The sequence below is a fragment of the Thermobia domestica genome, chromosome 8 (genome assembly GCF_964235325.1).
Source record: "Thermobia domestica chromosome 8, izTheDome1.hap1.1, whole genome shotgun sequence".
Classification (NCBI taxonomy): Eukaryota; Metazoa; Arthropoda; class Insecta; order Zygentoma; family Lepismatidae; genus Thermobia; species Thermobia domestica.
The window spans coordinates 52,729,760-52,746,268 of record NC_137461.1 but is presented as its reverse complement, the minus strand read 5'-3'; the positions used below and the strand labels follow the sequence as shown (position 1 = coordinate 52,746,268).

The following is a 16,509-nucleotide window of genomic DNA, read 5'->3' as shown; positions in this document are numbered from 1 at the left end:
AAGATGATTCAAATTTCAATGTATTACCTTAATGTGAACTTATTTCTGCATATCTTCAAGACAGATATCAAGACGTCGACAAATGATCCTGTAATTCTTGATACAGGGAGCCATGGGCTGGTTACTTTGTATCAAAAAGTTCTTGCAATCACCTAGAAGAAATCCACCCCGGAGAACTCTGACCCCATAATGGAATTAGTCCTTCTCTAGGTAGTCACCGTGCCTAGCGACATTTTTGCCAACAGTTCTTCACTTTCCGTAAGACGGTTTTGTAAATGCCTGCAGTTTACCTTTGAAATTACAGTTCAATCTCAGAAATGATGTTATCCGCACTGTCAAAATGTCGTCCTGTGAGTGGACGCTTCATTTCTGGGAAGAGAAAGAAGTCAATTGTGCTAGGCCCAGTGAGTATGGGGGTGGAGCAGTATTTCATATCCTAATTCGACTGCATTCAACATGCGTGCAAGATCGAAATGAGCTGGTGCATTATCCGCAACAGCAGCACCCTTTTGTGATCAATCCAGGATGTTTCTTCTTCAGTTCCTCTCGTAACTTAGTCAGGAGACGGTAATATTAGGTACTAGTAATAGTTTGCCCCAGTGGTAGGTAATCTGTCGTGATAACCCCTTCACAGTCCCAGAAAACGGAAAGCACCACTTTGGCGGCAGACTTCTGCACTCTTGCTTTTTTAGGGTTGGGGCTGGAGGAATGTTTCCATTATTTGCTCATTTTCTTTTTCTCGGTCATGAAGATAAACCCAACTTTTATCCATTGTCATTAGTCTGTCAGAAAAGTCCTCTTCATCCACCCCACAACGATGCAAAAGCGTCCTCGCGATTTTCGCTTCTGGAAAGATGTGAGCAGTCGTAACACCCACCGTGCTGACACTTTCTGAAGATGCAACTGGTTGTGAACGATATTCCAATAGACCCATAATTCATACTTAATACACACATAATACTTTCAGTGGTTATCCTCCTGTCTTCCATTATGATCTAAACTTTCTCCGGCAAGGCGGTATCAATGGTCTTTCAGATCTAGAGGCGTCCGCAGTGGTCAAGTGTCCAGTTTGGAATTGCTGTGTCCACTTGGATACCATCTCATAAGATGGGCTTTCATCCTCATAGACTTCTTTCATCTCTTCGTGGATGTGCTGATTTCCTCTGAAGATGAAGTAACTTAATGACATTCCATGCCTCAAGCTTCTCAGTCATTGCACCTTCAGTGATTTACCTCAAAATAATAATAATAATAATTGTTCTAATGAGTCCAGAATTTGTATGGTTAACATACAAGGACCTAACTATAAAATGCATGGTCCGAGGAGATTTGTAGTTCGTCGCCATCTTCTAGGTAATTGCACAAACTTTCTGATACCCCCTCGTAAGGCTGCAAGTGAGGTAACGAACTGCAGAATCATTGGATTTCTAAGAGCTCTGCTTAACTTATGATATTTCAGCACGCCTTGCCCAGTACACTACTATAGAGGTTCAGAAAATTTTCCAGTGAATTTTGTTCTGTGTTTGCTTGAAAATAATAGTGTTACCCAGCGAACTATTGACATTTATCCGTATATTCTGTTGTACATTCATTGTTTTAGGAAAGATAAAATAAGTTTCGAACTCTGCGAACTATCAGATCATGTCAGGTATGTTGCAAAGATAAAATGCTTTTTATCTAAACTTCTATAATTTAAAGCATTTGCTTCAGAAGTTGAACCTTTCCTTACTGAATTTCAGACTGACTCTCCTCGCAGTCCATTTCTTCACCGTATGTTATCTGACGTGATAAAAAAAAAAAAAAAAAAAAAAAAAAAAAAAAAAAAAAACGCAAAGTAAGTTTGCCATAGCTGTATCATATAGGACACTTCATTGTGCAACAGTGTGTAGAAGAGTCTACTCTCTACTCCATATTTTGGAATTGAGACTTGTGTTTGACAATGACAGTGTAGGAAGATCACATACAGTATATGCTATATGAATTTCTTCAGGAACATTCAGTTAGCACAGCGGCACAAAACATCAATGCAATATATGGCCAAGGTGCCATTAATCTTCAGAGGTGCCAGAGATTTTCTGTCTTGGAACTCCAGCTTCACCGATAACCTACGAGAAGGGAGATCTCTGCAACTGAACAACGATATCCTGCAAACAGCGGTGGAGGCAAAACCAATGCAAACTCTTAAGGATCTCTGATGTCACTCATTCGCAGTAATTTTTTTATCCGCACCTTTTCTTCCTCGCAAAAATTAACAAAATATTATCTCTCTATGACTTACAGTTCTCGAGATATTGTTGCTTAAATATCTAGAAATTCGAAAAGTTTGGCCAATATCTGGGGAACGGTAACCAGTTGGCCAATAGACAGTTAATCAGTGGCCACCGGTTACTATTTGGTACCAAAATGTTCACCATTCTCTTACATATTGATTAATTCCAATATGATCTCTGTGTGACTTACGGTTCCCGAGTTTTGGCTCCTTAAATCTCCTGAAATCGGAACTATCTTTTGGCCAATCATAGAGAGATGATATCACGGGAACGGTAAGTCATAGAGAGATGATATTGGTGTAAATCAATTCCTAATAGAATGTTAAACATTTTCGTACCAATATTAACTGATGGCCACTATCCAACTAGCCACTGGCCAAACCAATGGCCAGTTAGACATTGGCCACCAGTTAATATTTGGAACCAAAATATTTACCATCCTCTTATGTATTGATCAACATTAATATCATCTCTCTACAACTTATGGTTCCCGAGCTACGACTCCTTAAATATCTAGAAATTGGCCATTTTTTGGCCAATATCACGGAAACGGTAAGTCATAGAGAGATGATTTTGTTGTTAATCAATACCTGAGAGGATAGTAAATATTTTGGTACCGATATTAATTGGTGGCCAGTGGCCAGTTGGACAGTGGTCACCAATTAGTATTTGGTACCAAACTATTTACCATCAGATATTGATCAACACCAATATCATCTCTCTATGACTTACGGTTCCCGAGATATGGCTCCTTAAATCTCTGGAAGTCGAAGTCGGCTATATCTGTGTGTCTCTCTGTCTGTTATTTGCGAGTTTTTCAATTTTGAACCCTGCATTCGATAGAGCATCAAAAACTATCAGAGAAAGTGATTAAATTTTTCGCGTCACTCTTACCGTTCCCGAGATATGGCTCCTTAAATCTCTGGAAGTCGGCCATGTTTTGGCCAATATCTCGGGAACGGTAAAGGCGGATTTTCATGTGTCCTTTACCTCCGCGAGTTGCGAGCGATTGTGCTAAACAGCCAATGAAATCACGCATCGGAGATGGCGCGCTACACTCGCGTCAGAGTAGAAATTTGTTCAATTCTGACGGAAGTAGCGCGCGTACACTATTGTATTCACTGACTAACATGGCGGAGGTAAGAACAACGTTTGAAGAACTGCTCGTAGAACAAGTAAGAGAAAACGAAATTTTGTACAATCTTAAGCATCCGAAATACAAGGATTCAGTATTAAGGACAAAAACATGGCATCAAATTGCTGAGAATATTGCTATCGATGGTTAGTACTTTTATATTTGTGTAGTTAATTAGTTGTATTACGGGAACAATAGATAGTTCATACAATAACTGGTATGTACAAATTATCAATCCCTATACAAAATAAAAGCAATGTAATTTGAAACATGCTTTAGTATGATTTATAAATATTTTTATTTGTTTTATAAAATTTATCCGGATCGGATTTTAATTCAAAGAAAAGGTTCCTGTATATTCCGTATTCTCGTCTAAGCTGGAAAATGGGGTGAACCCACCACATTTTCCTAACATACTTCCGACGGCGGCGTTTTGAAATATATTCCAGCTAAAACGATAGCTCTCCTTCGGGAATCCATTATCACAAACTAAAGTCGCAAACTTTCTATTTTACGCATGCGCATTAGCTAGCGAGTAGTAATTTGGCGCAATACACGCACGGATGTATGGAAACGAAAATAATTTACGGTGAATACGCTACATGTGATGCTTCCGTTCTAACGCGGGCATGAAAATCCGCCTTAAGAGTGACGCGAAAAATTTAATCACTTTCTCTGATGGTTTTTGATGCTCTATCGAATGCAGGGTTCAAAATTGAAAAACTCGCAAATAACAGACAGACAGACACACAGATATAGAGAATTAAGTAACGAAGTTTTTAAGTTCGTTGAAAAAAAAGTTGCATGGCTGTGTGGATGGTGTGAGCCGATTAAAAAATGGTTTTGTTTCCAAGTCTAACCATAAATAAGTGTTCGCGGTTCAGCTAAAATTTAGTTACTTAATCATGGAAAGTCAGGAAACTGAATACCAAAATTTCATTTTGGACCCTGGGGCCGCGGTGGCTCAGTGGTAGAGCGTTCACCTCTGGTGCTAGGGGTTCTGGGTTCGATCCCAGTCCCCGCCAAGTGAACTTGGTGGTGGACAAACAGCGTGTGCGTGGGTTTTCTCGGGGTTCTCCCGTTTCCTCCCACTTCATTCCACTATTTCATGCATTACTCATCATCACTGTCTCCTTTAGTCTAACTGGCATAACCGTGGGACGTAAAACTCAAAGATTTCATTTCATTTTTTCATTTTGGACCCTGTTGTATATCTTGGATTACAAGAATTACCAATCACTAGTGTAAAGGATATTTCCCTATTAGATTATATTGGCCTGTGTTCTGTGACAAACGTATAAATGCTACCAAGAATAAATATCCAAGATATTATCGTATAACACAACACTACTTTTTTTTTTTTTTTTTTTTTTTTAATACGATTTCTTTTTCCCGTAGGTTCCTGTATTTACTTGAAGGGAAACCTGTTTACCCATGCCTCCTGGACAGCACTGGACGCGTTATATCATTCCCTCCTATTACAAACAGTGATGTTACGAAGGTAAACAGAAATAATTTTCAAAATGTATTTTCCAAGACTATAAAAATAATCTTCATGTATATATTTAAATATAATTACAATATTGGGTGTGTTTAAGGTACTGAATTTTTAGATATGCTTCATTATATAAGTAAATTGAAGAAATTCCTTTTATGCCCTGTTGTTTCATATTGACAATGAAAACGTAAAGAGTAAGTACAGTTTTTTTTTTCTCATTTTTTTCCTGAAATATAGAACGTACCTTGCATAACGCGGTTCTTATTATTACACACATCAGGCTCACATTATTGACATTTTCTATAATTTCTTTCTTCACATTGTGTCGACATTGCCAGTTGTTTCGACATTCTAACATTATATGTTAACTCACACATGACACAGAGGGCATGCTTGATCTATCTATATATTGCGACCAATCCCAAAGAAACTTAAGAATTCGTGCACATTGTATCCATCTTTTATGAAAAGAATTTGCGTAGCATTTCCGATAGAATTCATTGACGTACGTAAGATACAAATGAGGAAAAGTCTAACTGTAGGCAAATAATTGTAGAATATGTTACACATAGTCAAATCTTACCTTAAGAGCACCAGCTGCAGAATGTTTTTATTTTAGATTTTATTTTACATTCTTGCAAGTGATGAAATTATTCACGTCTTGGAGACGTATACTTACAAACACCAATTTTCTGACGAAGATCTTCTTTTACACTTTCCTTATTGTCGTTGCTTAGTACTGGTGAGCTACGTACGAAAACACTAAGAAACTCATAAAATTTTGCAACGAGATAATTACCTATTTAGTTACATGTAGAGTAGAATGTATGATAATTGATGTAATTTCCATTTTTTTTTAAATATATATATCTACCTATTGGATAATTGAAATGTTCCTTTTTCACAGCCTCACGAAACCTCCTATATTTTTTCGTTCTGATTTCTTATACTCTTTTTCATTAGCATTGGAAAGCCTATATTTATTTATATGATATCTTACGTATTGATGTTTTCCTCGTGTCCTTTCGTAGCCAAATGGCTTACACATATGCTTTCTGTAACGTAGTCCCGAGTTGGATTCTAGTTGAGAGCACCACAGGACTTGGGGGATAAAACCGTTAGTCTCACTTCAAGCAGTCAATTCTGCATCATATTGTTCTAAAACTAACCCACCGTGGTGTAAACTTCAAGTTTAATGTTTGTAGTAGAAGTGTGTGGTTCATAACTCAATAGTGGTAGTGGCTAAAATATATAAATGAAAGTGACTAGTTTGTGACTTAATAAGTCTTGAATCACCCGACCGATGTCGATTATATTTTCAACATAGATGAGTTTCGGGCCTGGGATGTTTTTGTCATTTCACTTTGACGGAGCAACTTAGGAGGGATCGGGGATATATATATATATATATATATATATATATATATATATATATATAATGATCGAAAATGACTGATATTAGTGTCGAATACATAGTTTTCGTGGTCCCTGAGACGAACATTGATCCTGCCGATGCCGTTTAAATCTAAATTCAGCCTCTATTAGTACTCTTAAGGGGGGGATGGTGAGATGTAAAAATAATTGAAAATGACCGATATTAGTGTCGAATTCATAGGTTTTAGGTTCCTAAGTTGATTAATGATAGTTTTGGTACCTTTTATGTCCAAAATGAAACGTACTCTCCCCGTGCGAGAAACGGACATGGTGCTAGTTAACTGAAAAAATGAAGTTACTAGATATAAAAGATTTATTCATAAACCAGTTTGTCGTGAGTGTAAGGTAGAGATTTAGGAATAGCCTTCTATAATAATAGTTACCATGCTGGACTCTGCCAAGACGAAAACTTGCTGTCGCGACTACAAATGACTGCATAACTGAATAATAAGTGTATGATCCTGAGTTCCTTTGTTCTTAGTTTTTGAAAAAAAACATGCTGACGTGGACACAAGAGAATCCAGTTCTGTATAAAGAGATTTACAAATATGTAAAACTAAGTTATTAAAGAATGAGAAATATTTGTTTGTGTAATATTCAACTCAGCCAAAAGTTGTCTCAGTTACGAAGAACACAAAATTATAATATAAGCAATATTGTCACGTGTCCGGTTTCTGTCAAGGATTTATTTGAACAATAATGCCGAACTACTTCCCTGAGACATGCCCTGATGTGTGTAGAATACCCAACAAAATAACGTAAACTGAAAAAAAAATGTTAAACTAAATTTACTATTTTCTTTCTTTCCTTTCAAGCTAAGTGTGGAAACCACTGCTATGTTTGTGGAGGTGACTAGCGCGGACAAAATGTCTTCTTGCAAGAAAATCCTGGATACGTTACTGTTGGAGACCCTTAATTTAGGAGTAGGAGATGCAGAGGAGAGCTCTTACCATTCTTTAGTCGTTGAACAAGTAAGAATTGTAGACGTGGAAGGTCAGTTGAAGAGTGTTTATCCATCGCGAACTGATTTGGTGTTCAACAATGATTCCATTGTTATCACAAGGGAATCACACTGAGAACTTTGGAAGTATTTTCCTTTTTTAAGTCCTTTACTGCATAAGATTTTTTTTTTTTTTTTGTAAAATTTGAAAATCAGATATTTTTTCTGTCTCATTTTGTAAGTTTTGGTACCATTTTCAGAACATACTCTTCATGTATGCTTGAATACATTATTTATGTAATAAGAACTTAAGTGACACATCATTGTACAACAAAATGCACAAAGAAAGATACTTTGGTATTTGAGTGGCAAAAAGTTAATATAAAAAGGGTATTATAGTAAATTCGACATCAAGTCTTGGTTTGTAGACCTCTTGTTAGACGAAAACCTTGTGTGTATCGGTTGCCTCTGTTTCTTGTTCCAAATATTTTTTATTGTAACCTAAGTTAACCTTCACACCATTATGTTCAACATCCAGAAAAATGGTACTGATCTTTGCTATGTGATGTGTGTGAGGGAGAAGTACATAAAATTTACCCCAGCATTTTCTGAAGTGTTATGTGCATGTATAGTAATGTTCACAAATATAAACAATCCAGCTTTTACTGAAATTCACTGTTCATAAAAAACATAGAAGCTGATTCGTGCTTCGAAGGAAGACTACCATACCCTCATTTTCTGTTTTGCAATTTAGTAATCGTAGCGTCAAAAAATAAATAAATACAATAAAGTAAAATAAATAAATAAGGTAAAAAAAAAACGCCGTATGTACGCCTTGGTAAGACCTTTGAAGTTTGAGTTCGTTGTAACCGATAGTTTCGCTGATAGGGTGGTGTGCGTAGATTCTTTTTGACAAGGAATAGTTTTAGTGTTAATGATCAGAAAATGGCCGAATGGAATTGTATAGAAAATGACTTTTTATCATTCTTTATTTACCATTTCCACCCTGTACTAAACATTTTAAAATGCTGAAACCGTGTTTACGCAATTCTAAGACACTTTTTCGTCTATTTTTTCCTCCAAAATCAAGGGGCGTCTTAGATTTGTATTGCAAATTTAGGCCAGATTAGATGGAGTTCTGCCAAAAATTGCTAATCCCGTTAGTTACGTTTCTGTAAAGAATGTGCATTTTGTGTGTACAAACAGAATGCAGAACTAAAATCGCGCATTTTACGCGAAATAAAAACTCTAAAAAAAATTAGCCCGCAAATCAGCGTCAAATGAAAGAGATGAATCATTCTTGTGAATTTACGACAGCAGAGATTGTTCCCTCCCCTCCCACATACCGTGGCTGGTGTCTTCCTCCGTTTAAAGAGTACACACAAGTGAGTCACACATCTTAAAGCACAACAATTTATAACAAAATAAGGAGTGTAAAAATGCTGCAAATCAGGAAGTTGGATGCACAAACAGGTTTGGTAAGGAGGGGAGTAGCGCGGGTGACTGAGTCATTGTTTGGGAATGACAACGTGCTTCCCAGAAGATTTTCAGGTGCAGTTTTAAAGGTAATGCCCTCCGACATTGTGACCCTTCGAAAAGACCTGTTCGTTCGTGAAGGGTGCGTCTTACATTGGAGTTTTTTTTCTTTTTCTCCTTCAAAAATTGGGGGTTGCGTCTATGTGGGGCTTAGATTCGCGTATTTATGTATGATTTGAGCATACAGCTTCAGAAAAGGAGGTAAATATTCGGTTTATTTAATCTTGCTAACAAAATGCAAGTACTACTTCCTCATACGACCCCTTTTGTCAGAACGAGTGGTCTCAACATTTATTTCAAAAATTTATTTAAAAAAAAAAAAATAAATCAGCTTAACATTTACATCATGAAAAGTACCTGAAACAAAGATACCTTCACTATAATGTAATTTTAAATTAATTGACTCAGAAACAGTGTAATGAATACACTTACATTTACTTCAGATTCACATAATAGGCCAGAAGTAACAGATACAAGGGTGAATATGAGTGGAAAAATGAATAAAGCTTGTGATTTAGAATGCAACATTTATTAATATGTTAAAAGATAGAAAAATACCATTGCTTGAATATTATCATACTTGAGAAACATCATAAAACACTTCTAACTAGCATTAACTACTAAAACATTAATGTAGAAAACAAATTTTGAAGAATATAGAAAATGCTCTTAATATTTAAAATAATTATTTTATTTACCTATTTATGAAATATTATCATTATTTCGTATTGATGAACATTGATCATTTGCTTGCTGCTGGCATCATTGGAAACCTACAAGCTTATATTTGCAACCTGTAACTTAATATAGAAGAAAAGAGTTAAAATTGTTTAATCATGAATGTAATTTAGTATTGCGAAAGTAAAGCAAAACTTTGCGATTGGTTGTGGCGGCGCTCATACTTCCTTGGAGACGACACACTATACTTCAAGGAACAGAAAATGTATTTCAGTAATTTGAATATATTGGATAGAGAAACAAGTACTTTCACTTTGAATAATATTACCTTATAATTGATGTTAATGTATACAGCAAATATTTTAAGTGTGATTGTATAACGCTTCATAGAGTTGATCTTACGTATTTGACTTTTCTTTTATTGTATTCATCTCTTCGTATTTGTTTTACTTTATAACACAAATTCCTTTCCAGCTTTTTTTTTCTTTCTTTCTTATATTTGTCAACATTTAATGATGATCGGAGTTTATATAAGGTATATTACTTGAATACGTGATTTTTATTATGAATAATTGTACACATGCGTGAATGAATTATAAAATGGAGTCTACTAAGTTTTGGTGCTTGTGGTAGGAATGAAGAACCCAATTCAGGTGTTAGCTTTGAGCAGTATGTAACTTTACTTTCATCTTGTGAATATCTTCCACTGAGCCAAGAAAAAGATAAAGCTTCTGTTGGGTTTCAGTATGGATTACTTACATATTTTCATTTGCAGTTATTAGTCCTGACTTAATGAAACCAGGAAGTGTATATACAAGGGTATCTGCAAACTAAGAGTATTAAAAGTTGTAATGAATGATTTTAGAAATGTAAGCGAATATGTTATATATATATGTATGACACTAAAATACTTCCTTTAATTTATATTAAGAAAGAAAATGCTGTACTCGATGTAAGGAAACTATATGGTTCAAGGTCACTTCGTTAAAAATTCATTTTCCGTCGCTTTTTTGGTCTGTGTTTAGCTGGAATCTGTTGTTACAATTACTGTACCGCACTTGAAGCTTGCTCGTACATGTGACTATCGCATTTTCTTTCATGCTTGTCATGTGTTTGTGTTTCAAATTTATAAAATATCTTCGTATGTTGTGTTGGTATGTGACTAAGTAGGATGCTTGACTGTTAGCTTCAGTTGTTTGTAATTATTGGTTACTAAAGGATCAAAAATATAGGAAAAGAAATCTCCGTTTTTTCCTATTAATAGTGTCACTGCACTATGTGGCAACACTATTGCAGTGCGAAGTGACCTTGAAGCATACCTTTTGGATTTGCAGACTCAAGATATAACAGATTTAGCATTTTGTTCAGAGCTATTGTTACTTTGATACAGTAATAATTCTCTGACACATTTTCAGTTCTTTACTTTGACTGAAAATCTTTGTTTCTGTTGTGGTTCTTCCAACTTGCTAATGAAATTTGTGTGTCTTATATATTAATCTGAAAAACCCAACTATTTATGAATTGTGGATTGACACTTTTTACCATTGAAGAGTATGCTCATAAATGGTACATACTAGATCATTTCGCAGCAAAGAATATGAATGTGTTTTTATGCAGCTGTCACGTATTTTTCAGTGTGTGAAATGATCTGGCTTGTTAATCTGTTTACACTTCCAAAACACGATATTATTACAGTATATGCTAAACAAGGAAATTCAAACTTTCTTATAATACTTGATTTTTGTCAGAATTCAAAAGAAAAGTACTTTGGAAACAAGTCAAAATCTAGGGGACCCAGTGTTTGTACTTTTCTAAATAAAGATAATGCTTTATTGTGTGTCCAAAATTGTAATTTTCAGTTTAACTTATTAAAATATATTTAGAAAACGTTATTTTAATGTGTGTTTTGAGGACCATACACATTAGAGTAAAGTTCAAATTGCATATATGAAAGTGTTTGCATGCCAATTAACATTAATTTTAGATTATATAGATGGAGGCATTGCGTCATCGTTCTGCATGTATTGCAAAATGTAGAAGAGTCATTTCGTATTTAAATTAAGAAGTATTATACATTGGTAAAATAGTATTACGTAAAGACTGTAATGGAAAGTGTACGTGCATATACGGCATATACTAGCCAGATTTTTGAAATTCAAATCTTTGAAAGAAAACATTATTATATACTTTAAATCTAGAGGCTTACGAAGAAAATGGTTTGAAGCGATATTTATCCTCAAATCCCTTTATCTTCAAACCCCTTTGTAACTAATTTGTAACATGCAAATATCGACAGAACATACGGTATGATACAAAAACATACAATACATTATTTACGAGGATTATTTCATAACTGATGCTCACTAATTTTCTGTGACGTACACGTTTATTGTTTGGAGATGATCTTTTTACAGGCCTTCAATATAATCTTCCTGTTTCGTAATGACGGAATCCCAACGTGCGGTAGCTTCTCTATTTCATCAAGGACGCCATCTTTGTGGAGCTGTCGAATGGTGTGGGTAACGGCTGCAGTAAGCTCTTCCAACATGGAAACCGACGTCCACCATACGTTGTTTCAACTTTGGGAACAGGTCGTAGTCATGTTCGGACTGTAGGGAACATGAGGTAACATTTCCTAACCGTATTTCCGAAGCTTTTGGCGCATAGCATTAGCGGTGTGCGGGACTCATCGGGCAGAAATTTTTCTCTTCTGTAAATCACTTGTTAGAATTGGGTATAGTGATGCAAATGGAATCCCTGTGATGTCACAAAATTACTCAGATGATACACGACGATCCTGTTTAAGGGTATCTGCCGCAAATTCACACCTCTTTCATCGGTTGATGATTTCGGCCTTCCTGGACTTGCATCTTCCTTTATACTTACAAGACACTATGGAAATGAGTAGCCCAACGAGATACTGTACTACGATTCACTGTTATCTCACCACACTCTTCACGTAAGACACTGTTTTTTGCCACGTGAAGTTTCAATCTTTATGTATGACCTCTGATCTTCAATAGACACGTTACCCGAGACACCTTCCGCCTCCATTTCCAACACTTGCCACAGCCACACTGTATTCACTAGAGAGCGCACAAGCGCACGCCGTGTTACTTCAAGACCCCAGTTTTGTTTGACGAAATATTTACCTCGATTTCATCATCCACTCCACAGTGTTGCCATGGTGTACATTATTTATGAAATGACCCTTGTATTATTCGGTGTTACAAACTTAAGACGCTACAGTATCACAAACATCTATTAACATCCAAATTTTGAAGGTTCCTACAACACTAGTAACGCAAGTGAGGCAGACTTGTCAATGCACATCAGAAGTACTTGACTGTCGAATACTATAATCACGGTATGGTATAATTCTAAAAGTAGGAACAAGTTACAAGCGATTGAAAATTTTACTGTCTTCAAAAGATTTTATTTCGCAAAAGTGCTTAGACAAGTTATCTCATTTAATCACACAGATGGTTCACAACAAGTGTAAGGATCATAAAGCTGTTTACAGCAAACCATTCCGAAGATATGATAAATATTGGTAGTGTAAAACACTGCTTAAAATTACGTAATTACGAGACCCTGTAATTACAACGGCCAAAAACTGTTGCTGTAATGTTCTACAGAAGGTTGTTCGCTTTATATCCGACCATTTTGACTCTTAAGAGAGATCCATCTGCTGGGGGTACTCATCTTAAGAAATACCGCGCTAACACCACTGATCATGTTCTATAGGACCCCCAGCATTGTGGACTATCACATGACATTGCAGTTTCCATTGCAGCAAGCTCCGGCGAAGGACGCATGGGAATTCTGTCCCACTCCTGCCTGCACGCTTTACATGGATCATCCAGGGTGCGCGGGTGGCGATGTTGAAGAAGTCGTTTCAACAGCCCAAATGCGCAAAAATACATTGGACTGGCATCTGAGCTTTTCACAGGAATGTGTTCAAACGGCATGACACGAATTCCTACTTCCTCTGTCATTTCTTGATAAAAACGTGATGTTCTGGCAGTATGACTCGAAGCCTTGTTCATATGGGTCATCACCTGGTTCGTCCATTCCGTACAACTGTGGGATGTATCTCCGATAGATAGGTTTCAGAATGGATTCTTAGAGGTACCTTGTATTTACCTTCACATTTTTGTGCACCTTGCATATCATCAACTTACCCTCATATCCGAATCCGGTAACAACCATAAAATCACGAGGGGAAACTTTCTCTGCACTGACGAACAAAGTTACTGCTGCCCTTGCCGTCAATGTCAGGATATGTGATTGCCCAAACGTGACCATCAACAATAAGATGTACATATGATTCATGATTGATGATTGATTCATTGTGACAACTTTCTTCCATTTGGAACCCGCCAGGTACTTTTCATAAGTTTCCTGAAGTTTGTCTTACGTTCGACAATACGACGCGGCAGCAGATAGTGTGCACGGGTCTTCCGTACACACTTCAACTTCCAGCGCTTACTAATTGTTTTGTTCACAATTGACGGCGCGAGGTGGAATCTGTGGGCCATATTACGTTGCGTCGGGGATTTCTTGGCATGCCAATCGACGGATCCTCCTTAGCACTACGGGTGTCACTTTGCTTACTGCTCTTCTCTTGGTGGTTTCACAAGGAGAGCCTGTTGCATGTAACGGGCCACAATAGCTTTCTCAGTCACCCCGAGTGTTAACCCATTTTTCCACACTGTTTCACAATGTTGTACGTATGAAAATTTAGTGTGGAAAAGAGCCATTACGTAACCCTGCCAATACCGATTGATTGTCGGCGTTATTTGATAACACACACGCACCTACAAGGTCAGACACAACACTGCTTCCGCCAGCGACTCCATAGGTCCAGCATGATACGCTTGGTGGCAGCACCGACTCGAAAATGGTCGGATATACAGCGAACATCGAGCTCCTTCATGGCTAAGCGGTTAGCATAGGCGCCTTTAGTGTGGGAAACCCGGTTTCGATTCCCGGCGGGAGCTCATGTCCGGATTCCACGTTAATCAGTAGGTCCCGTTTCATATAGTCTCGCTGCTGAAACGGACGTTAAACTTAACAGTGAACAATCTTCTGTAGAAACAAACGGAAGCAATATTGCTTAAAACCATTTCCCAGAACTACGTCATTTGAAGCACTATAACACTCTCTAATCAGGTTTTTCAAATCTCCGGATTGGGCTGAGATATAAAATTGCGGTAAACGATGTTATGATCTTCACTTCTATTGTAAACCATCTTATGTTATTGAATGTGATACTTACCTAAGCACATTTTCGAAATACAATCTTTTGAAGAAAGTAAGATTTTCATTCCCTCGTAAATTTGTTCCCACTTGTTGGAAATGTCATATTATGATTTTGATTTGCATTTAAGTTGTAACAACTTTTTTTTTTTTTCTCAGGACTGGTAACAGATAGAAACGTGCTATTTTTTTTAAAAAAAAATACGGAAGCACTCGTTGTCAATGCGTGGCAAGAGGTGGCAACGCCAGACGCATACAGAACTCTAGCGGCAGCAGTGAGAATGATGACTATTTTCGATATTTACGATACTCGTCATTTTCTCCATTTGGTGGTTTGACACCGTTTGAAATTCATTACCAGTTGAGTGAGACATGTAATGATAGTGTCATGGATGTGTCTAATGTGCGTTCGTGAGAGCAGTGGGACAGTTGAAAGAAGGCAGAACGTCGTGTGACAACAAACGAAGACAATCTCGGCCTCCTACAAGCGGGCCTGACGACATGATCGAACGAGTGGGGAGAGTTGTTCTGGAGGATCGCTGAACGAGTGGTGGAACACATCGCCTCCAAACATGGGATCTGTGCACACTGTCGGGAGACCGGCTTGTGCAAGGCCGAGATTGTCTTGATTTGTGGCGATGAATTTCAAACGGTGTGACAACACGCAAATAAAGAAAACGACGAGTGTCAAAGTATCAAAAACAATCTTCACTCTCACCGCTGCCGCTAGAGTTCTGTGGGCCGTAGGTGTTGCCATCTCTGTCACTCATTGACAACGAGTGCTCGCGTATTTTAAAACAAACTATACTTTTCTATCTGTTACTAGTCGTGAGAAAAAGAAAACTGGAGGTGTTATACCTTGAATGCACCTCGTATAGATCGACACTTTTAAGATACTTCCAATGTGTGTTGTCACGTGCGTTATTATTGCTGTAAAGGGCTCCAAAATTTGGATATTTACCGATGTTCGTGATACTGTAGCATACTTAGTTTGTAACACTGAATAATAAATATTGCATTTTAAATTTTCGTTTAATAAGTAGATTTGAAATGTACAATAAGCTTACAAAATGTCATTAAAAATATAACTTTATGTTGGGTTGGCAACACTGCTTATTTCGTCTATTAGTTTAAAAGTTACGAAGACGTTTCAAGATAAATGGTGCACCCTGTATATAGGATAAGTCAAAAGTCAGGTTAGGGACTCATAGTGTATCATTATGTATACCTTAAAACATCAATGCATGTGCGTAAGCGATGTTTCCAGTTCTCCAGAATCTTTGGCAGGACGTTCGGCATAATTATGTCTACATATTGTACAATGCGTTCCTTCGGATCTTCGCTGGATATTCTGAAATTCCAAAAGCATTTTTAAGTTTTGGTTTTTGTGTCACAAATTGTTAAACAGATTCAAATTTACGTTGCAATTTGTAAGTTTCGTATCGCATTTTCTGCAATGCAAGAAAATATTATTGTGTATTTTATTGTTATATGTGGGTAGGGAAATTAAAAATTAACATTTTTGAATATCACAAACATTCTAATAATGAAAAGTAACCCACCCACCCCCAAAAAAGTGATGTGAATTATGTTTCTTTAAGTGCTAACTTTGTCCTAAAGATTGTCTAAGCTGGTAGCTGGTTTTGAATGCGTCCATAATAGTGGTTTCTGTTAAGTGCAGAAGCCGTAACGCCGTCACGAAACATAGTATTGGAATTTGCAATCTACGAAATTAACCTTCATTTCGACGATTAAG

General features: G+C 36.9%; 1 protein-coding gene across 1 annotated transcript in view; it reads left to right on the top strand.

Moving 5' to 3' along the window:
• LOC145692896 (leucine-rich repeat-containing protein 47-like) overlaps positions 1–11,383 on the top strand; it is a 53,242-nt gene extending 41,859 nt beyond the window's left edge. The window contains exons 5-6 of the mRNA XM_081768450.1: positions 4,804–4,906; positions 7,153–11,383. Of these exons, the coding sequence (XP_081624576.1) occupies positions 4,804–4,906; positions 7,153–7,413 (364 nt within the window). The 3' untranslated portion in view covers positions 7,414–11,383. The remainder of the gene's footprint in view (positions 1–4,803; positions 4,907–7,152) is intronic.
• The last annotated feature ends 5,126 nt before the right edge of the window (positions 11,384–16,509 follow it).